The sequence below is a fragment of the Anas platyrhynchos genome, chromosome 14, assembly GCF_047663525.1.
Source record: "Anas platyrhynchos isolate ZD024472 breed Pekin duck chromosome 14, IASCAAS_PekinDuck_T2T, whole genome shotgun sequence".
Taxonomy (NCBI): Eukaryota; Metazoa; Chordata; class Aves; order Anseriformes; family Anatidae; genus Anas; species Anas platyrhynchos.
The window spans coordinates 12,213,907-12,236,483 of NC_092600.1; the positions used below are offsets into that span (position 1 = coordinate 12,213,907).

The following is a 22,577-nucleotide window of genomic DNA, read 5'->3' on the forward strand; positions in this document are numbered from 1 at the left end:
GGTGCCACGTTTGGGCTGTGCACACAGCTTTATCTCTGTAGCCAAGTTGTCTCTTGCACCTGCTTAGTTACAGCAAACAGTCCGAGCACATCCACGGGCAGGCTGTCACAACACAATCCTGCATCACCGTGCTGGCACAGCTTCGCCAACTGCTCTGCTTAATTCCTTTTCCTGAAAACCTGAGCTGCTACCCTGTAAGGTGCTGGCCAAGGGAAAATAATAAAAGGCAAGTCGGGGAAGCCAAGCGCAGAATTAACAGGAGGACGGCAGATCAGACACCAGCAGCACTGCATCTACTCACAAGGCTCCAGGTCAAGATTAAGAAAAAAAACTATACTCCCAAACTGTATGAGTTTTAATATAACGTGCTAAAAACTGGCTCGATAGCATACACGAGGAATCAAAATCAAACCACCCCATCAGAGCTACCGACAGTGCCTCAAGAGGTGAGCGAGGACAGAATTTACACAAACACCATTTTTTTGTGCATGTGCGTAAGGAAAGAGAGTCAGAAACCTTTCCAACAGTAAATCCAGGCTCACCTTTGCTCCTTCAGACCACGTAATTCATGATTTTTCCCCCCCGCACCTAGCACAGCCTTACTGGCACTTTTCCACACCTTGCAGCCTCCTGGACTGGCCCAGCGTTGGCTTCTCCCTCTGCTGCAGCGTGCTCGGCCCCACCAGCTCCATGGTGCACACGCGAGGAGCTGCCTGCAGCCGTAGCTAGCATTGTCTCCCGACCCCACCAGCAGCGCTGGGGGGGAAGGACTGTGCTGGTTCAGCTGCACAGAGACCACGCGTGGTAAGAGGGAAACTAGAGCTCATGGCACAGGACACCAGTCCCGCCTGACAGAGGAACTTGGAGGAGAGCTTACACTGCCCAGCAGCCCATGATGAGTGACCCCTAACCAGCTCAGCACCCGCCTCTTTCCCTTCCTGCGTGAGCTGGGCCAGGTTTAGGAATTTGGGACGCTCAGCAGTGGGTGCCAGTCCCACAATGCAGTCCGAGTTACCCCGCCCCACGCTGCCTTCCAACCTTTGCTTTTGGAGGTAGCTGTTCCCTAATTCCTCTCACCAATGTGATGCTTAACGCGTTGAGCTTGTCACAACAACCTGAGTCTGCACAGGTCCACGTGTGCAAATGACAACTTCTCTTGCTCACTTGGGTCCTCCTACCAGCACCAGCTTATGAAAGATGTTGCATGCCTCAATATTAAAATACTAATAATAGGTTGTCTTCTGAAAGGCAAGGAAAAAGCCCTGCAAAATCTCCAGTATCTGCAGACTGCATAAATCCACTCCTGTCAAGACCAAAAACCAAAAAGGAGGTGGAGTTTGGTATGCCCATAGGTTGGGGCAGTGGCACTGCAGGTACAGGCTGCCCTCAGTCAGGCTTTGGAAGCTGATCTGTTATCTTCTGTTAATATATAGAGATATTTAATGAAAAGCTTTTCTATTGTGGGCATCATACATCAGCAAAGAGCTTTTTGGGGCTGAAGTCTAAGAGCAATTAAAAAAAGATGTTTTAATACCAGCTGTAATTGGTGATGCCATTTTAAGTCAAAGCGAAGTGTCTCAGACTGTTCCTGGCTGCGAGAAGCCCTGCTTGCCCCGAGCCCTGAGATCGCCATCAGTGCCACTGAACTACTTTGGATTGACAAGAACAAACACGGATGAACAATTCAAGATTACACAAACTTAAGGACAGAGAGGAAGCACACATAGAAATCAGTTTGAGATAGCAAGAGGTCACAGAACCTGTGCTTCTCTTCAGGAAGCTCTTGAAGCAAGTGTAGAAAAGCACCACAGCTGCTCGTCCTGTTCTTGCCTTCTTACACAGGCCACTCAGAAAAATACGGTCTAGCTGGACTCCCAGTGCTGATAAATGCAACTTCCTTTATGGTGAGCAGTGCAGAGGCTGAGAACTGCCACTAGTGGTTAGCGACCAAATGAACACAAGACCCCAGCTAATTTGAAGTGCCGAGCTGCACGCTTACGCTCCGTGACTTGGTCTTTCAGCCCCACCATTTGCAATTCCATCCTGGATCCGCTCTGCAGGCTCAGTACACCCACTGCCTGTACACCTGCTCCCTGTAAGGAGCCAGATCAGCAAGAGATCAGCTCTGTTCATGGGAGTGGACTGACTTATCCCCATAGCTGGAGGTAAAGAAATGTTTACAGCCACACAAGCAACTTGGCGAGGTGTTTATCCATAAAATAATATTGATCAGAAATACATTTGGCTGTGGAAGGGCACGAATTGCAAATACATCGGATCCCCACTCACCTCGGGAAGCTGTGCCCTGACTATACAGCTGTAAGGGCTAAATTCTCACACACGGGAGGAAAGGGAGAAACATAAGAATAAAACAATTAACTGGAATTGAAGGAAGAACAGTAAGCCATGGGGATGTCACTTCAGTTGTTTGAGCCCCTGAACAGCCAGAAGGCTCCGGTTCCCTCTGATGCCCCAGCTGCCTCGTGCTGTTGTACCAGAGTTGATTCCAGCCTTACTGAATCGAGGGCAGAGGCTTTAGCACTGGCTTGCTTTTAAATCAGAGCCAACTTCTCAGACTTGTTCCTTCTATAGGAAGGAGACAGCAAAGGGCTTGCTGAGAGTGATGCGGTTCTAGGCCAAGGAGCTGGCAGAAGACCACCAAGGCCCCTCAGGGCTGCCCAGGCTGTTTTCAGAGAACACACCAGACCCAACAGGAGCCAGAAGGCCAAGAGGAAGGCGGCTGGAGACGGCTGAGCAGAGACAGCGCAGGACTGAATCATCAGGGAGAATGCAAAACTTGTCACAAGAAAGAAAAAAAAAAATGAGTGAAGGCAAGCTGAAAAACAGGCAAAAGGCACAGTTAAAGCAAAAAAGCAATCAAGCCACAGTGAGTTTAACGGAATCATTTAATGGCGATCAAAATTGCAACACATTACAACAGTACAGGTAGTGTTAGAATAGCTCTAGTCACACACACGTTCCAGGGGAGGGCAGGGGAAGGGCAGCGAGGTGACGCTGTAGGAACTCCTAACGCCTCTGATGGCTGTCACGCATGCAGGGGCTGGTCTCCGCACATCCAGAAAGCTGGACAGCAAGCTTTCCTCCTGTTTTTAATCTTCCATCAGGCACCCTCAAAGCACTTCTCGTCCCTGTGTATTCCCTGTAGGAAACAGCTTCTGCCAAACCCCAAAACAACTACAGTTTGCCACTCTGATCACAGGCTTGTTACAAGCCTACACACGGGAGCCAAGGAATGGAAGGGAACAACAGTTAATGGGTGAGGAAGGAAAAGGAAACTTTTCTAGGTAGTTGTAGGAGACAGAGGTAGGCTTCCCTAATGATGAAGGGACGAGAGCAAAATTGCTCCAAGGTTCTTTAAGGATTGGTTGTGAGGGAAAGGATGGCCTTCCTTCTCTGATATCCCTACGGGGGTTTCTTCTTGCAGAAGGCTTCCAAACTCCGCCTGGGCAAGCGAGCATGCCTGGAACCTAAGCCAAAGCACTCCTCATCCTGGAGCGAAGCACTGAGTCTGTTCAAGAGATGCGTTATGTTACGTTACTCTGGTCCTTTAGAGCAAGGTGACACATGAACAGATTGGAACCACTTGGAGCAGGCCAGTTGTCCTCTGCACCTCCCACGTGGCCAGGTGGCTGCCAGGTTCTCTCTCCCAGCAAGAGCTGCTCAGGGCCCATGAGGAATGCCGACTTCAGCTGAGCAAAGCAATTCCCATTGCCTTTCCTTTAGGCTTCTGATATTCTATCGTACTTCAGCACAGGGAACGTGGAGAACAGCTCTAGAGCCCTTTTACTGCTGCAAGCAGCAAGAGGATGATGAGGACTGTTAGAAAATGAAGCCAGACGTTTCCATCAGGAGCTGCAGCTACCAAGAGCTAGGAAAGCCACAGCCTCCAGTGGCAGGGGACAGGCCACGTTACTGAGCCTGCTAGGGACACAGGACTGCATCCTCATTCCACTTTACGATAGCACTTGATGTGTCCAGGCGGAACAGAAAAAAAACTGTAGACACTTCAGTAAGCACTTGTATAGGAAAGCAACCTCACTGCAAAACTTCGTGCTTGCACTGACAAAAGGCTGCTCAAGAAATTCAACAGCACATCCTACCCATGGACAATTTGCAGGTATCAAGTCCTCAGGCCTCAAGCAGTGCCTACAGTGGGTGCCACCTTGGTCAGTAGGTCAATGCTGCCTTGGCTTAGAGTCCAGCACCCATTACCTGTTTAAGCTAACTGGCGATTCCTGCATATTGAATAGCGGGCACTTAGCACTGAGCTAAAGTTTCTGAAATACATGGGATTATGTTATTTTGTAGGCAAGCACCATACATGAATACAAACAGCCCCTGCAAAGTCAAGTTACAGACAGCACACGTTACAAGGAGGTATGCGTACTGCCAAATAACGCCAGCTGCTTCAAGGAAGCAATGGTGCTAGAAGATAGAGGTTGTGTGTGTTATAACGCAGCACGGCTCGCTGCACTTGGAGTCATCTGGCCTCTGGTGTACTCTTGCAGGGGATGGGTACTGATGAACATAAGCAATGTCCAGTCACAGAGGTTCAGCTTTACAGCACTGTCAGAGTTAGAGGAAACTAAGCAATCCAACACCATTTTTTTTTAATAAATAAAACAGACTTGCTTAGCACATGAAAAGAAAAAAAATAAGGAAGCTGAACAAGCATGTATGTACAATCTACACCATGGAAGTTCCAGTGCAAAAAAAAAAAAAAAAAAAGCCATGCAAAACAAAGCAGTTAACTTAAAATACTAAACCAAGTAAAAAATTGGACAGGGACTGAAATTAATCATGCAACAAGTTCAGAGTTGCTAGAAAGGCAACAACCAGGGCCCATGGCTTCTTGTCCTGCTTCACTACATTAGACCACAGAGAATTTCAAAAGAGCAAGTTTCTAGTCCCAAAAGGCTACAAACTACACCAGGTTTTTAGCTAAATCCTGGAAGAAAGGCTTCCTCCTCCACTTCACAGTACAAACGGCCAGCCCATGAGGGACTCCATCCATGAGAAGCATTGTTTCCTTAGGCTGGCCTTTACTAAACCATGACTTCCATCATGCTATCAGCGCAGAGTTCTGAACCACCTGAAGAATTCATTTCTAATGAGGCCACCATCTTAACACAGGCAGAGGTGTTGCGTCTAAGCTAAGGCTGTTTCAACATCCAGGACTCAACTGTTTCAATTCCTACATGGCTGTGTTAATTCCTTGCCACCTAGCATATGTGACATCCGCCCCATCACAGGAAGCAAAACCATCATCTGTGATTTCTACACTTGTTATTTCTTTCTCCCTTCTTTCTCTCCCACTTACAGCTCTTCTGTACATGCCTGTTGGCCTCTTCCAGTAACTGCTGGAGTCAAAAACAAGACGAATCTGTCACAAGAAGTCATTCTTGGGCGGCTCACTGGCAAAGCAGCTAAAGGAAATCCCAAGTCTTGCCCATTGCAAGGTTTGCAATAACTCTACACTGCTCTCCTCATCTTCTCCAAGCAGGAGGGAGGGTTCGCCATGTACTTACTACAAGAACATGAGGATGGTTCCACCAAAGGTGGAGCACGCTCTCTCCCTCTGTCACGAAGGGTCTAAGAGGAGCATTAGCTTGCATGTTAGAAGCTTATTAAAAGGTAAGGCCAGATAGTCGAAGACAAACAAAACCAGGATACTTCAGGCAGGTGTGCAGCCACTGGCTCACATTCTAGTTTTGACAATGCAACACGTTTTTACTCAGGGCCACATTTGAGCAATAGGCCACTCACTGCTTTTTAAAGCAGAGGAGGCCTTGTGGCATTAACATAGGGGCATTGAGAGCAGCCAGTTCTTGCTTATCCTTGCACACCATTTCTCTCCCCCTTGCCTGTAGCTCTGTCACCTGGCCAGGAGCCACAGCTCTGTGCTCCTCATTCTTCTGAGCAAAGCTCTGCTCTATTGCTTTGTAGCTGCCCCCATCAGAAGGCACTGCCCTGTCCCCCCAACAACAGTTCAAAGGCAGTAATTTCATCACATGGCTAACGCAGTAGTCTTCAAGCCAGCTGGAGACACACATGTATTTAAGTTTCACCTACAGCTTGCTGTACAGAGGACTCCGATAACACTGCTCACATTTACAGCTAGAGTTGCACACAAGGACATTGAGAGATGAGACAAGTAGAACAGATTTAGACCAAAGGCAGTGGACATTTATTCCTCATTTGTGCAAGAGTGTAAAGATGCATTTGAAAATGGATGGGACACACCCCTGTGGCTGGAAAGCTGGAGGCCACAGCCTCTCCTTTATAGTTGATGGCTTTGTTTACAATTGTACTAAGAGGAGAAACTTGCAGACTCACCTATTTCACACGAATGATGCTGGCAAATACACTTTGTATACAAAGAAAAGTTTCAAACTACATTTTTCACTAGATTCAAGTGAAGACTTTGTTCAAAAAAGACACATACAAGTACAATTTAAAAGTGTATGAACATTTGCAAATGTTTAGTGCAAAGTAATTATGTAAAAGCTACATTTTATGAAAGTTTGTGCTGATGTGTTTGGTAGTTTGTTTTTAATACCCTTTTACATCCATTATTTTAGTTACATAAGGTTTCACTTACCTACAGTACATATGCATTGTGTTAGGTCCCATGCAAGTGGGAATAATACCATTAGGCTTTGTAAAATGTCATTCATTTAGTAAACTGCTTATTTGGTTTTAACAGTCAAGTTCCTGGCACACTACACATCCTGATTTCATGTAAGTGCTTAAGCTTATGGTTGTCTTGTTCAGGTGCATAGCCTTGTGTGATGCAAACCAAACCACTTCATGATTTTCAAATGCAACCATTCGTGAATGCAAAAGTTCTAGAGAAATCCACCATTAGTTTTAGCCTGTAACAAACTGCTCTTAATAATTAAAAGCCTATTCACACAAAGTTATATGTAATGACTGTAGTAATCAGTTTATTACACAGATTAATCATTCTTGAACGTACAAGCTCCAGGGGAGCAGTTGGGTCTTTAAATATACACAAGTTTTCTGTCAAATGGATTTTTTACCCTTACATCCAGAAAGACCTAAGCAGTTAAAAAACTTAAGAAAAATAAGAGCTATTAGCTATGTATTAACTGAGAAACCACATAAAAACCAAAAAAGAGTATGAAGGAGGGGAGAGAGTTGAAACAAATCAACATCACTTGATGCACTAATAGCTCCAATCCATTTAAATGTTGACCGGTTAAACTTAGACCTTAAACACAGGATGTGGGTACAGTTTCTCTCATTGGTCATAACATTTACCTAAGGTGTCGGTCCTTCAGAATAAAATGAATACAGAAACAGCTTCAAGTTCTTCACCTGGCCTTTCATAACTGTTATGAGTTTAAAAGGATTCCACTTAAAATCCTTCATGGATCAGCAACACTGTCCCTAGAAATATGAAATCCACCATAAGTCTCCCATTCACATTTTATTACCCAATTTAAACCAACAAGGAATGCTTTTAGGCTCACAAAGTTATGACTGAAGAACTAGCTTTTCACACACACACTTCTCTGCTAGGAGTCAATGTTGGTACGGGGAAATACAGTATTTCTATTTTGTTGTTCCAAGTATGTACAACACGCAGCACTGCTGTATCAGGTAAACATGTGCACAGGGGAAGATGAGGCGTGGGCTCATAGAAAGCAGTCAAATGGAAATCAAAAGGACTTTCTCTTTCAGAGTTCCCCTATCTTTATTTGTAGAGGTTATCCAATAATTTCTTTAATTACATCGCATACTTCTGAGTCCATTCCCGAGCTATTCTGTTGTACCTGTATGTATAAAAAGAGGATTTACTTAACAAAACATCTGAACAGCACTTCAACTCCAGCAGTCTAGTCTACACGACATGAAATTGCACTCACTGCAGTAGTATCATTAATTTGTAAAATTACAAAGCAAACCAAAGTATTAGGCAAATGGAAAAAAAAAAAACAGTACTTCATGGATAAGAAGCTTGCCATATTTACAAGAGGTATACAAGGTTTTTCTGATTCAAGCCACAAAACAGAACTAGAGCACATTTGAGAAGTACTTTCTGTAAGTTTTTACCTACTCCTCTCACAGCCCCCAAGCACTATATCCCCAGGGAAATTACTATTGCCAAAATTAAAAATCTGCATTCCATAAAAAAGGATGTTTCCCTCCCACATCATTCTTCCCTTACAAAAGTTAAGCCTAGTACTCAGTATTTACTAGGCTACCAAACCCTGACAGGCTTGTTCCATGCTACGCACTGAATTTAGATATTCTGATGACTATCAGGACACAAAGACTTGTCCACCAGAAATTTTTATTCTAAAGGTACAATATGCTCCTTCTTCCCAGCCACCTGTAGCTTTTGTACTAAACTACCCTTTATAGCCAGTGTCGTATCTAGAGGAAGCTCAGGTTAGTTATGTCACAAAGCAGTCATTGTCATTTACAATACTGATAACAGCTGCGTTTCTCACAACAGAATTCAAGTTGTTCTTGTTCTACAGTTTGCAGAAAGCACATTGCAAGAAGTTTTCTAGTTATTTATATTGACTAAGATTTTGTAATGGAATTTAGTCCGTAGACAAGGTTCTTTAGCTTAAGAAATTAGATAAAGCACTCATGAACATGGGAAAGCAACTGTTATTTTACTTTTCTGGGACTATTCAAGGGCAAGGCCAGTTATGTTTAAGCACAAAAGTTTCTTAATCTTGCAAAAGTGTCCTACATATAGTAAGTATGCAAGTGTAGTCAGTCACTTAGCTGTGGCTGGAAGTATGTACTGTTAATCTTGCAACTCTGATTAGAAACGATCCATGGACTTCCTAATACTTCCTCAAACATGCAAGTTGATGGATCACTTTCCCTTCCTATCTTGTTCTCATTACATGACAATATAGCTTCAGAAGTTAACACCACTGATAAGATGGAATAGTGACGTATAAGAAACTTTACACAATTAAGCTATTGCTTTTAAACAAATCAATTCAGGTCTTCTCTTAAATAAAGTTCTCTCAGTATCTTAACTTTTCTTCAGAAAGAGCCTGAGTCCTCTCACCTCACCTCTACACCACTTGTTCTTTCCTTGAGTCAAATGAAGATGAATTTTTTTTTGTTACTGCCTTGCTCGCATGACTCCATCACCAAGTGATAGCATTGAAACATTCCTGCGCTAAAGTAACTTGTTCTCCCTCTGCTGGCTATTTAAGATTAAAGCACACAGTGAAGGCTATTAAAATCTGTTCACATTCAGCTTGGTTTCATATGAAACACATTTGCTTTGTTCACATTTTCATTAAATTAAGCAAACCTGTAATTAACAGCTACAACACTAATGAAAAGCTATTGTGCAGAATGAAAATGGAACAACAAACCAATAGAAGCACAAGGCCTCTGCTTACTTCACTTCCACTGGCAAGTGTGTCTTTTTCCTACAGCAAAGAAAAGCTGTGAAGACGGCTGTATTACACAACCCAGGAAAGTCTCAGACTACCACAGATATGGAGTGAGAACAGCAGAACACTTCACACTTTTCCAAGAAACAGGGCTTTTCAGTTCCCCTTTAGTAATTAAGCATGGATTCCGCTTATGTTACATTTTTGGCTTCCATACTTACTTTTCTCTATCTGTTTTGTAGATCCGTGCAATCTCAGGCACTAAAGGATCATCTGGATTGGGATCACACAACAGAGAACAGATGGACAAAAGTACTAGGGAGAAAAAAAAAGAAATACTGCATTAGAGTACTGAAGACACCTGTAGAATTCAGCCAGCCTACTTGCTACCCCTCTAGACATTAGAATTAGCATCATTTTTAAAAATGCTAAGCAGCAGTAATCCCATACACTTCAGTCAAGACAATCTGAAGAAAACTGGTTTAACTAATGAACTGTGCATGACCACAAGCTTTTTTTTTTTTTTTTTTTTTTTTTGATATTACCACCACAACCGGGAACCTTCTAGGGAAGAATATCTGGTTACAGCCTTACAGTCACAAGGCAGAAGTATTCTATTTGAAACAGTACCTGAACGCCTCTCAGAGCATAAACCTGTTACTACACCTGAAACTCAGTTTTTGCCTTAAAAAAGTGACCTTATTGTGGATGACTTACAGAAGCACTAACCAGAAGTCAAAAGGCAGAGATCCAGATGAGATGAAGGAAGTATGAGCTGCTCACAAACCCTTACTGGATGCTTAAAATAACGCTGGTCTTGCTGAGAATTAAAAGACTTTATCCAATTATTTCCTCAGCATAACGTAAATTGAAATAAAATTTATTCGAGAGTAGTATTCAACACGAATCAAGAAAGCACTGCTTACTGCATTCAGGCCAACCACAAAGCCCTGAACTTTCAAGTTTCGCTATAAATATCTATTGTATATACTCCAGCAGCCACATCCCGCCCATATGATGCTGCTTAGTGTAGCATCAACCTTCATCCATATAAGGAGTCAGGAGACTGTCTGCAAACCTACAGATAGCATGTGCATGTTCCCACGTTCACAACAAAGCTGAAGAGATGAGAAGGCAGTAACTTATAAGCAAAACATTTTGGGACAATACTACATGAAGCACGTCAAGGACTTATTGCCCCCTAAGAGACGCCAAACACTCCCTTGATTAGAACTGGCTGAAAGTGCTACAAACAATGCCACTCCGTATGTCCCTTCTTCAATAACAGCAGAGTCGTCACAAGACATCCTCCAAGCAAGTTGGAAATGACAGCAGCTTTAGGTTTGAAGGCACTGAACACCAATCTGTTAGAACTTCCATCAGTTGCTACTGTGACACGGAACAGAGGAGACAGAACCAGGGTGCTGAAATACCAGCTGAGAAGTGAAAGAAAGAACAGCATGCATTCTACAACTTACTTTTTAAAATAGAGATAGCTTAGAAGAGAGGCCACAAAACAAAGAATGGCTAGATGTAGCCAGAGAGAAAGGGGAGAACAGGTCTGATTTGTGTAAATTGGGGAAGATTCTCAAAGTGTTACAAGAGTGAAAGCTAGGTCTTAGCTGGTCTAGCTACTCAGTGCTAAGAACACCCAGATCAGTTTTTCTGAATGTTTCTCTAACCCTTCACTAGAAAATCATGAATTTCAAGTTAAAAGCTTCCAGAAGACATTAATAAGCTCTGTTCTCAATTTAAGTAAACATATTTCCTGGTCTAGAGTAAAAAACTACATCTTCCTCCAGTACCTTGCTCCATTTTGAGTCAGAATATCGCCATAAACTGGAAAGGGTTGACCATCTCTAACTAGACAAGCAACTTATTCTTATAGGTGATACTGTACATTACATGTGATATTAAGAACCAAGACGACTGGCAAATTACAAGAATGGCTTTGACACACTAATTAGTCAGTCTTAGATATTTAACTGGGAAGTACTCAATCCTCTCAACTGGTTGTCTTAGTACCCTGACAGCATTTGGACCATGCACAGTCTCTACTGGAAGTAACCTTAGAACAAGGGGCAGCTTTTACACTTAAGATGTAATATTTCTGAAAACAGCTCAACAGCTCACCATCAGAAGTGCCATCTAGAGACACAAATCTGCATCTACAAATGGCTTTCTTTAAAGGATCCACTCCTTTCAGGTCTCAAATACTTTGATGAGAGCCACCTCTTTCAGCAGCAAGTTTCATAAACTAACTGTTCATGGAACAACTGGAATTTAAGTTTTAAATGGACTGTTTCCAGTTTCATTCTGCACTTGTGATTTTCTACTGTTCTCTCGTAATAAAACATTGTGGAGGATTTATTCTCCACAATCAATTGCCACTCAGACCATTAATTCAAATACCTCACTGAACACAGCATCATAGCATAAAGACTTCAGTTGCATGGTGGAGGCATGTAGAAACCACTAGTCCTGAACTGCTTGCTCTCCTTCAACAAAGCCTGAAGGGTAAGGTAGACAATGCTGTAACATACATAGCAGGTTTATTACCTGTAGTGTTTTCCACCAGTTTCAGCTTTGTTTTTCCCCCAAGAATACTGAGCAAGACTCACACTAGTGTTAAGAAACAGCGATCTCTACCACCTTACACCCACCTGCTGCTGGTCAGTGTAGCTCGAACATAGCAGTTTCTCCAGCTCTTTCCTGTGGCCCATTTCTTTGTACTTGTCAAACTCCACTGATAATCCACTGGTCACTGATGTTTCTTCAGGTGGTAGGATGAGTAAAAAAAAGCTAACACCTGTCCCCTCCCTTTAACAGAAGCAGGAGGAAAACCAGTCACAGTTTCCTGGTCAAGTACTCTACCTGCTCCCCTAGGCAGGGCTCACTGGAACAGGTTCCCCATGGCACTGGTCACAGCACCAAGCCTGCCAGAGCACAAGAAGCACCTGGACAACACTCTCAGAACTATGGTTTCATTTTCAGGTAGTTTTGTGTAGAGCCAGTAGTTGGGCTCCATTCCTTACATGTCCCTTCTAACTTAGTATATTCTCTGAAGTCTTCTTTCACCCGTCCTTTAATTGCCAAGCACTTTTTTCGAACACGATGGCTCACCCCTCACCAGCAGAGCCCAGCTACAAGCCAGGTCAGCCCATTCTGCCTGCCTTCCCCAACCACCCTAATGCTCCCCCACTCAACACCCACGGTACTGAGTGGGAGCTCCTCACCCACACCTCACATCAACCTTGTTCTCAACACCAGGCCACAAAGGTGATGTTCAGCTGTTAGTCAGCATGGGAAAACCAGGGTGTTGCTTTGTGACCTTCAGACCTACAGCAATCTCCCCAGGGCTGCACATTAAGGCAATTTTGTCTGGTAAGACTCAAGTCTGCCTTCAACGGCATTTCCTTTCCTGAAAGCAAAGGGAGAGTTCATCAGTGTCCCGAGTCTAGGAGCTTTAGTTCTCTGCTTATGAACTGTTGGCATAAGTTACTTGCTGGCCATTAAAAACAACATTAATACTCTTTACTAGAGGAGGTTGTCCTTTATTAGAACTCAATCACTACCTAAGTGCTTTCAGTGAGTTCTGGCAATTTACTAATTTCAAAAATAATTCCTGGATTTCATTCTGCAGTAGTTCATTTGTATTATATGAAGTTTCACTCCAAAATTTTAATAAATAGTCTAGATCGTTTAGTTTCAAGCTGCACTGCCGTATTCAGCTGTCTTTTGATTAATGAAGACTTAAAAACTGTTGTCCATTATGCTTGCCCTGGCTTCTTGCAACTTCAAGTCTTTGATCTGTATAGCTTCAGCAAGCAGAAGTTTTTTAACTGGAATTAAAGTGGTTTAATTTTAATAGCCTGCTGAACCCAGCTATTTGTACAAAATCATTCAGAGTCTTCTGAGGTTTTCCATCAGAACATGGCACAAATGCACATGCTTTACACCAATCAATGTTAAGTGGCCTCTAGACCACCACTAACACCCCTAAAAAAAATACCTTTGCACAAAATTTAAGGGCGCAAGTGGGAAGAGGAAAATAACCCTTAGTCCTTAGAGCATCAGCTATGTATATATACTAGTTCTTTGATGCATTACAGTAATTAAGATAACACCACAACAGAATCAGCAGACCACCTTCTGCAGTGCAGCTGAGTATTACTGCAATTAATTTTGTAGTAAAGTCTTGATGTTTATGTAGTCATTTGACTGGTAAACGTCAAGATTAGCACAAGACAGTTCATGTTCACAAAAACAAGTCTTGTGACAACAGAATTAAGTTGAAGAACTACACAAGATACTTCAGGGGTTTGGACCCCCTGAATAATACAGGATTTATCATCTCCCACCTATGTACTGCAGACAAAAGAAAACAGCTTATCCTTTAGAGGGATTCTTACTGCTATGAATTAGCATGGAGCAAGTACTCCGCAACACCTAAATAAGGAAGGGGAAGAACAGAACTAATCAAGGAGAAAGACTGTTAACAAAGCTTTTCTTAAAGTGTTTCTCAACATGTTAATGGTCTTAGCTTCCTCATACCTAGAGCATTGATAAAAATTTATTATCTCAAGCCAACTGTTTACTTAACACTCTTTGAGGCTAACTGAGGTCTACCAATATCATGTTGCACAATGCTATTCCAAGTTTCCACTGCAAGACTTCCCCTAAAGTGTATAAAATGCTCCAAAATTCAGGGGTAGTCTCTCAAGGCAGCTTCAATGTGCAGAGAATCCTGCCATTTGCAGCTTGTCAGCAAGCCTAGCTACAGGTTACTGCTGGGAGATTCACCTCATCTTCTCAGTAGGCTTCTGCAGTGGGCTCTTGCATCACCGACAAGAGTCTGCATTAAGTACTTTATCTTTCCTGCTCTGCCAAACCTCAGATGGAAATTGCAGGTAGATGCAAATCCCATATGTAAACTCCATGGTTACGCTTCTTCTGCCATGAAGCAGCTCAGTCATTAGTCAGGACAGAATTCATCAAGCAGGCTCTCCACAGATCCTTCCAGCACTCGCCAAATGAGCAATATGGAAAACAAAACCACCATCTGCCCACTGGAACACGCTGCTGGCCCACACAACTCTAAGAGACACTTCGAGCTCCTACAATACAGAGGTAGACAGACTCCTTGACAAACCATGGGCCCTCAGCTCCAGCTGGAGGGAGTAGCTACACAGCCAGAAAGATGTCTTTCCCAGAGCCTCAGGAGGAGAGGGAAGTCAGAGGTACCCATTAGTTTATACAAAGCTGACTTCTGTTGATGGCATGGATGACTTTTATTCAAGAGCATCATGCAGTTATGACACACCTCTGCATGGGCACGCAGCAGCTGCTGACAGCGATTGTCAGGAATCAGAAGCAGCTGTACAACCCTTTGCACACATCGTGTTAACGTTCGAGACAATGGCCAGGTCTAAAACAGTAAAGTCACCACCAAAAGCCTCTATTTAAGCCTCGTTAGAGCACAGCATAAGACTCTAGAGCCACACCTTCTGGTTTCTCTAGACACGGCACTAGAAAAAGGCCAGTACAAGCTCTGTCCTATCGTTCTGTACTGAGACAGTGATCCTGGTTAATCAGGAAGTGGAGATGCTTTTGATGCAGAAGCCCGAAACCTGACCTGTAAGACACAGGCTTCCCAAAGATCACCGAGAATAGCCGATGATTGTCTTCACTGTATCAGCACAGAAGTCATCTTCCAAAGTCAGAATTCAAAGCATTCACATTGTGAGCAAGCCAGAATAGGTCTCATAACCATTACTTCCAGCTGTTCCCTTAATATAGGGTACTAGCCTCTACACTACTACTACTTAGGCTAAAATCTAGCTGGAATTACAAATAAAACTTGCTACAGAAAGCACATATCCACAGACCATTTATGGAGAAGCAGCAAGTGAGGAGCAATGGAATCTCCAGCTGAATCACAGAAAGGAGATTAAAAAGCAAGTACCGACTCCAAGGTAATGAGCTACCTGGAAGAAGCTTCTTAACTGGTGTTCTGATTCAACAGCTGTTTGGTGCTATTACTGCTCTACAAAGCCAAGTAAATCTAAAGTTATCTAGGAGTAAGATGTTTCTTGGGCACCAACACAGCTTAGATCAGAAACTGAACAGTGACAGCCTTAGCTCTCTCCACAAAGACCCCTGTTAAGATTCACTCCTATGTTAAAAGCAAAGAGCACACAGTTAAATCACTGGATTAAGAACAGACCAGCTGCCTTTTCAAAAGGGAAGTTATTCCTGTAGTCACCTCCTGCACAGGGCACAAGGCCTTAACAGACCAAGCCAGTCTTCTCCCACTAAAGGAAGGTCCATTTCTAAGGAACTAAGTAGGCAAATCTGCACCAGAGTTTGTTAAAGTACTGGGAAAGTGATGACAGTTACTTTGTACATCAGGTTGTCAGGACAGCAGGATGATACGTAGTCATTTCCCAGTCCTGAGTGAAGTCACACAGTTGTCCTAAGCTTGCTGTATAATCAAAAAGCTTGCATAGTGACATGGAGCAGTAAGATAAAAATAGGAAGGTGGCAACTGTTGTACACCACGCCAGTATCATGAGCCCACCCTTGCCTGCTCTGCTCCAGGTGAATAACAGACACTCTGCCAGTAAGTTCTTGCTATAGAAAGCGATTTGCCATTTGCCATCCTTCTAGAGGACAGCCCACAGGCTCTGCCAGACTGTTTTGCTTTTTAATCTGGCTCATGTAGGCAAATGCACATTTTTGAATATGCAACTAAGAAAGTTCATCAGCTCAGGTTTAGTTCAGCCTGTTTCTCTGGGGATTACGAAACCTCTGCCAGCATAAGTTTGAGCTTTGGACACCTATCACAGCTCAGGAATTCGTAACTCCACCTCAGAGGCTTTAATCCAGCTATCCTACTTGTACTAGCTAAGGTTCCTCCCTTCCTAACCACCAACCTGACAGCTAAAAACCTCCATGTCTAGGTGCGTACTACTTCTGTCTGTTGGAAGCTTTCTGCTGCTGCTAAGGGGTATGTCTGGGGTATCAACACACTGAAGACTGAGGGGCTTTCTTCCAAGAACACACACAGGGCACGCATGCGATGGTTTTAAGGAACATCCAGCTTTTAGCTTTATGCTCTACACTTTGAGTGGACAGAACTCACAGGGCTACTGCATGTATCAAAGCAGAAGCTTGATGTCCATCCTTGCGTACAGCACAGACAGCCAAATAGCATACTATAATGTGAGTGAACAAGCAAAAAAAAGCTCAGAGAGTGTATTTTGGGAGATGTTGAAGTATTTGACTGCTGACAGTGTTTCTAACAGCCAGCTTTTTCTGTGCTATCAAACACATTACAAAATTAAGCTTTATATTCTTATTTTTCCTTTATTACTTTAGTCTCATTATAGCTGAGAATTTATCAAATTGCCAAGTGACCTAGAACATGTCACTTCATGTCTTCTCATAGACAGAAATTGAACATGAAGTCTGCTGAGGTTAGAAAATCCTGTTAATACTGAATCAAAGTAGTCGAAGTGGTCAGAAAGCCAACTCCTGCAGATTTTGCCTATACAATCACTACATTTGAGTTTCAGACCCTTCAAAACTTTTGAGTTACGAGTTTTCTGAACCTAACATCAGTTCTGACAAACAGTAAGCTTGTACCAGTGAGAACAGTGCCAAACAGCTTCAAAATGTAGCTTCCGAATGAATGGCTTCTACTTGTGAATGGACAAGATGCATCTGGAAAAGACAAGATGCATCTGGAAAAACAAAAGCAACCCTGCTGAAGTTAAACCCTATTTCTTAACTATACAATCCCATTTTAAACTTTCAGCAATCTTACCCAGCCTCACAGGAAATACACCTTTAAATACAAGCAGTTTAAACTTCTTGCTTCAAAGCAATTTAAATCCCTGATAAGTCAGTTCAGCAATTTATGGGTTATTGAGAAGAAAAAATAAATTTTGCCTGGTGTATTGCTTAAGGTTGCAGGGACCCTCAAGCAGCCTCCCCCCTCTAAAGGTCATCTGTCTAACCCCCTGCTCAGGGATGGCCACTCAAAGCCAAGGGGTTATGACCATGTCCAGATGACTCCTGATCACCTCCACATCTCTGGGCAACCCGTGCCAATGCTTGGTCACCCCATCAATAAACAACAGCTTCCTGATGTTCAGAGTGAGCCTCTTCTGTTTCAGTTTGCGCCCGTTGCCTCCTGTCCTGTCACTGGACACCATGGAGCCTAGCTCTTCTCTTCACACCCTCCCTTCATATACACTTGGCAAGATCCCCCGAGTCTCCTCTTCTCCAGGCTGAAGGGTCCTGCTCTCTCAGCCATTCCTCATGGAAGAGATGCTCCAGTCCCTTCATCACCTTCCTGGCCCCTTGTTGGCTTCTCTCCAGTAGCTCCATGTCCCTCTTGTCCTGGGGAGCCCAGAACTGAACCCAGCACTCCAGAAATGGCCTCACCAGTGCTGAGCAAAGGAGAAGGATTCACCTCCCTCGACCCGCAGGCAATGCATGGACTAATGCATCCCAGGACACCATTAGTCTTCTTTGCTGCAAGGGCAACATCTGGGAAGTTGCCAAAGTAAATACAGTAGAATTGCAAGAGAGCTGGAAATGCTAAGAAAAGTTTCCTACACAACCCTAGCTCAGCACATTGTTACAGATCAGCATTATGTGACAAAGTCCTGTTCCCCTGCCAGTCATTTGGGTAAGCATTGTAATAGACAAAAGCCAAAAAAGATGATCAGAAACTTCCCCATTTTGAAACCTGCACTCTGAAGATAAAGTTAATTTAGTTTGCAGGGTAGTTGGGAATTCCCAAAGTCTTAGTAAATCAGTTTTAAAACATCTGTAAGAGCAGCACCACAGAAAACTCACTGCACTGGGCATGGAAGAGTCTGAACAGCACGAGATAAATTCTCAAGTGAATGAGACAAGTTACTCGCTAGACAATCTTCCAATGCACTGAGTACAAGCTCCATGGTGCATTAATTATAAAATGCTTAATACACAGTGGGGAAAAATAGAATGAGACCTAAGTTAGCCTGACCTTTATTGAAGTACTTCAGTTAAACACTCAACTCTCGCACACTATTTGCCATTTTCAAGAGAAAGTAGTGTTTTTCCCCAAAATGGCTGATAACAGTTAAAAGCAAGTGAAGACACTTGATTCCACTGCTCCAGACAGCAGGGATTCTTATCACAATTATCACAAAGAATATTTTTAATTTAAGCCCATGCATTCTGCTTAAGCTTTGGCATTAAGGTAGCCACCAAGGTATATTTAAGATTACATTTTGAGATGCCTCATGTCCTACAATACGTACTCTTCAATGAGCATTTACTCCAAAATGACTAACACAAGAAAGTTACTCTATTTCTCAAGATGTTCGGTGTTGTCCTCCCTATCCTTCAGGATCCATTTTCATGGTCTAGGAGTAGAAAACGCCCAAAGGCAGAATGGTAACCACTCAAAGGCTGAGTGCAAAACCAAGATGCTAGTTACTTCTACTACCTGTAGAGAAACTTCCTTGTTTATTTTGCAGTCTGAAGTAGAGGTGTCCTGATAGCTAATGCCTGAGCTTTGGCACTGTTTTACTTTGCAGATGAAGGCTCCTAAACCAGATGCTCGGACTGCCCTCTGTAACAGCCTACCATCCTCCAGAGTGCGAGAAGCCAAGACCCATACCTTTCCCACTTACATTATCCTAATTAGGCAGGACTGACATGATTGTCCCCAGCATTTCCACCAGAAAGTGACATTATAGGTTAAAACGAAGTCACTGTGTTTTCCCCTTGCAGGGAACACGAGCAGCAGCACAAAATCTGGGCTACTACACACTAATTGCAGCATCCAGTTCACAAACTGCTGATGATCTACCAGATGCCCCAGAAGGAAGAAGCTGCATCTGACAAGCTATTTCCTAGAACTGCTTCTAATCTTTCCTGAGTTCTGTATCAGTAGAGAAAGCACACCTTCCCTCATGCCCACCATTGTTGCTTTTGAAGGGACAGAAGCTTCATGCTGAATAACTGATGTCTTAAGTCCTGTTATCCACTTAAGTTACCTAACCCAACAGCTTTTCCTACCAGCAAAAGAATTTACTCTGCTACCCAAGAAGTTACCAGAGAGCTACAATAGTCCCAAAGTCTGTAAAAGGCACTCTTCTAGCCTGACCATAAACAAGATTATCCACCTCAGAAAGCAGAAGTTGCCTTTGTGGAATTCATTTGTACTCGTTTGAGGCAAGAATGCTTCAGTGTCAACTCTTGCCCCTTAATAAGTTATTCTGCCTTCTGACAAGACATCTCTGCTATTTCTGACAGAAGGATTCTTAATTTCTTTGAAGTCCATACATCAGGATTATTTCAACTCCTCCATAAAATGACCACCAAGGGAACTCTGATAGGACTTTTCTCACTGATTAGATCTGTATGCATTTTGTGCTATATGAAGGAGTTTTTGTATTCATATGAACTCTTCTGCAGTGAGTGACAAGCGTAGTAAACGCACCTAATCTCAGGAAGCATACTCTAGGAGAGGAGATGGTGATAGAAGGGACTAGGTAACACAGGATGGCCACACTGATCCCATGGCTTATTTTATTTAAGCCACGAGGATGCAGTTTGAAGAGGATAAAGGAAAGCAGTTCAAGGCAGAGCAGAAAAAACAGAGCTGGGGAGAAATTAGAAGCATACTGCAAGTGTATTTAGGTTTCAAAATTAATTCCACGTGATAAACTATTTCAAGAGTGATTAAAGCTCTGACAGCCACTAATACAAAGTCCACAGATGCCCTCAACTAGCCTCTATAACACTGCCCCATCTTTCTGTCATAATTCCAGTATTTTTCCCCAGTATCTTCACACATGCTATCATCCCCATTGCATATGCTCACTTCAGAATCCCTATGACAAAGGCAGATAACAGACCAGGCCACATTACATGCTCTGCAACTGTAGAACTCTAACATAACCAGCTGTTATGTTTTGATTAAGTCCCTGAATGTTAGTACTTAATGCTAACTTAGTACTTCTAACAGTAGCTAGTCCTTGACTAAAAGCATTCATAAGGAAAGCTGTGGCAACCTGGCAGTCATTTGCCCTTTACTGACACCATTCCTTCAGTTTTCAACTCACAGTGAGGACTTTCAGCTTCATGCACTAGCAGATTCACTTCTGGCAAGAGACAAAATACTGTTTTGCCTTTTCATCTCTTTCTACAAATGCAGATGTCTTTAGCTGCACAGAGAAGGTAGGAATTTTTGTGAGTTCAGTAAAAGGCAGACAGTTATGATATGCTAGAGAGGCAACAAGAGTCATCTGTTTGAACTAGAAAACGCCTGGGAACATCACATGTAGTTGGAGATAAGAACTACATGTTTTTGTTAGCCTTTAAAGGCCACAGCTGTTTTCTTATATATCTAACGTGGTTTGCATTTTCAAAGCCTTCCTTTGTCATGTACTATTTTTTTTTTTTTTTAAATAGTTCAAGTGTTTAGCCTGAAGTACAATCTCCTGAGGAGAGCTGCAAGACTAAGCACTTAAAATAGAAAGACTTATCTGATCTACTAACAAAACTAAACAGTCTCCCTGTGGTCAGAGAAATTGGATGGACAGAGCATCCACTTGTGAAGGAGCTGTTACAAGCTGGACACGGGACCACAAGACTGAAGTTGTGACCACAGAAGCAGTTAATAGAAAGAACACAGCACTTTCACATTCTAAATCTAAATAAGCCATTCATTTCAGCAGAGAAAAATTTAAGTGAATGTTGTAGGTACCTTTTGAAATAGTTAGTGCTGGGGACCACTGTGATCGTAGAATATCAAGACAAATGCTGCCATTACTGTTAATATTTGGATGATAGATTCTTGTTGTAAATGCAACCTGCAGAAGAAGGAAAATTTCAGTGTAGGCTCACAAATGTACATTACACCACATGGTAATGAACAGATGCATGATACAAGCCACTCACCTTAGGTGGTTTGAAGGGATAATCTGTTGGGAAGTGAATTGTCAAGAAAAATACTCCACCTTGATAGGGACTGTCATTCTGTTAATGAAAAAGAATCATTGCAGTTTGAGAAGTTTTTGTAAGACGACTGGTCATAAAAACTACAAGCATCAATGCACTCATACTTACTGGTCCCATTATTGTAGCTTGCCAATGGAACACTGAAAAAAGAGAGAGATTTACTTCAGTTTGGAGAAGCTCAAATAATGAGCTACTTACGTCAAGACAAAGCAGTACAGAAAAGCCTATTTTAAAAACAAAACCTTCCAAAAAGCTTCAGGGAAACAAGCCAAAGAGCTGAACAGAGACAGAGTGAAGTACTCAGCACTTCATATACACTTTGTCCACACTTTGAGATTGTTGTGGAGGCACACAGTTACACCCTACAATAAATCCTGTTACAATAAAAATCCAGTTACATTCAATGCTTCAGACCCAAATTTGTGCATTCAATTTCACAGTTTCCCAGGAAGTTCTACCATCATCTGACTCAAAGCCTAGTCTCCAACAACTGCAATACCCTTTTTTAGACTGAGCTACAGCAAAGGTGAAGAATGAGCCCATCCATTTCTTCAACAGGATCTTTCCTGCACTGCTTGTTAGTTGAACAAAGGTGAGCCTAAGCTTTGTATATACCACATGTAAAGAAGTAACCTACAGGCAGCAGTACCTTGATGAATATTTATCTTCCACAGAAACCTGAAAGTTTCATTGCAACAGCAGAAAGCAGTAACAGTCTTACAAGAATGAGTCTGCTAAATACTTGAGGCTGTAATATGCTAGTATACTTTAGGTTAAACGGAAAAAAAATTGAGTCTCACTCATATGCATCTGTCCAAGAGAACATCTTAATCTGGTAATACAGAAGACTTGTGAAGAACGTCTTTATGCTGCAGAACATAAGGAAAACAATCAATGCTGTTAATCTGTACGATAATTTCCTAATAGGCGCCTCAGGGGTCCTGCTTTCTCCTAAGGCTCTAATGCTAGCCTGTTTGCAACGCACCAGCTTAACAAATTTGTACCATGGGAAACTTCCCTCTGCACGGAGATTGCTACAGCAGATCTGTAAAAGTCAGGAGCTGTACATGAAACTCCAGCTGTTACAAGGCAAGTCTTTTAGGTGCAGAAGCTGAAGCCATCTGCAGCTGT

General features: G+C 42.7%; 2 protein-coding genes across 4 annotated transcripts in view; both read right to left on the minus strand.

The window, feature by feature from the left end:
* The window catches only part of NDUFA2 (NADH:ubiquinone oxidoreductase subunit A2), a 107,675-nt gene that overhangs the window by 28,407 nt on the left and 56,691 nt on the right, over positions 1 to 22,577 (minus strand). The gene's annotated exons all lie outside the window — the stretch shown is intronic.
* UBE2D2 (ubiquitin conjugating enzyme E2 D2) overlaps positions 6,942 to 22,577 on the minus strand; it is a 28,605-nt gene continuing 12,969 nt past the window's right edge. For 2 of the 3 annotated variants that reach the window (XM_038186314.2, XM_072044640.1), the window contains exons 3-7: positions 21,555 to 21,586; positions 21,387 to 21,464; positions 21,193 to 21,298; positions 9,641 to 9,734; positions 6,942 to 7,820 (exon numbers count right to left, since the gene is read on the minus strand). In XM_038186314.2, coding sequence (XP_038042242.1) covers positions 7,775 to 7,820; positions 9,641 to 9,734; positions 21,193 to 21,298; positions 21,387 to 21,464; positions 21,555 to 21,586 — 356 coding nt within the window. In that variant the 3' untranslated portion in view covers positions 6,942 to 7,774. Of the gene's footprint in view, positions 7,821 to 9,640; positions 9,735 to 21,192; positions 21,299 to 21,386; positions 21,465 to 21,554; positions 21,587 to 22,246; positions 22,272 to 22,577 lie in introns of those variants that run through there. The other variant, XM_005009971.4, reaches the window with a different exon arrangement.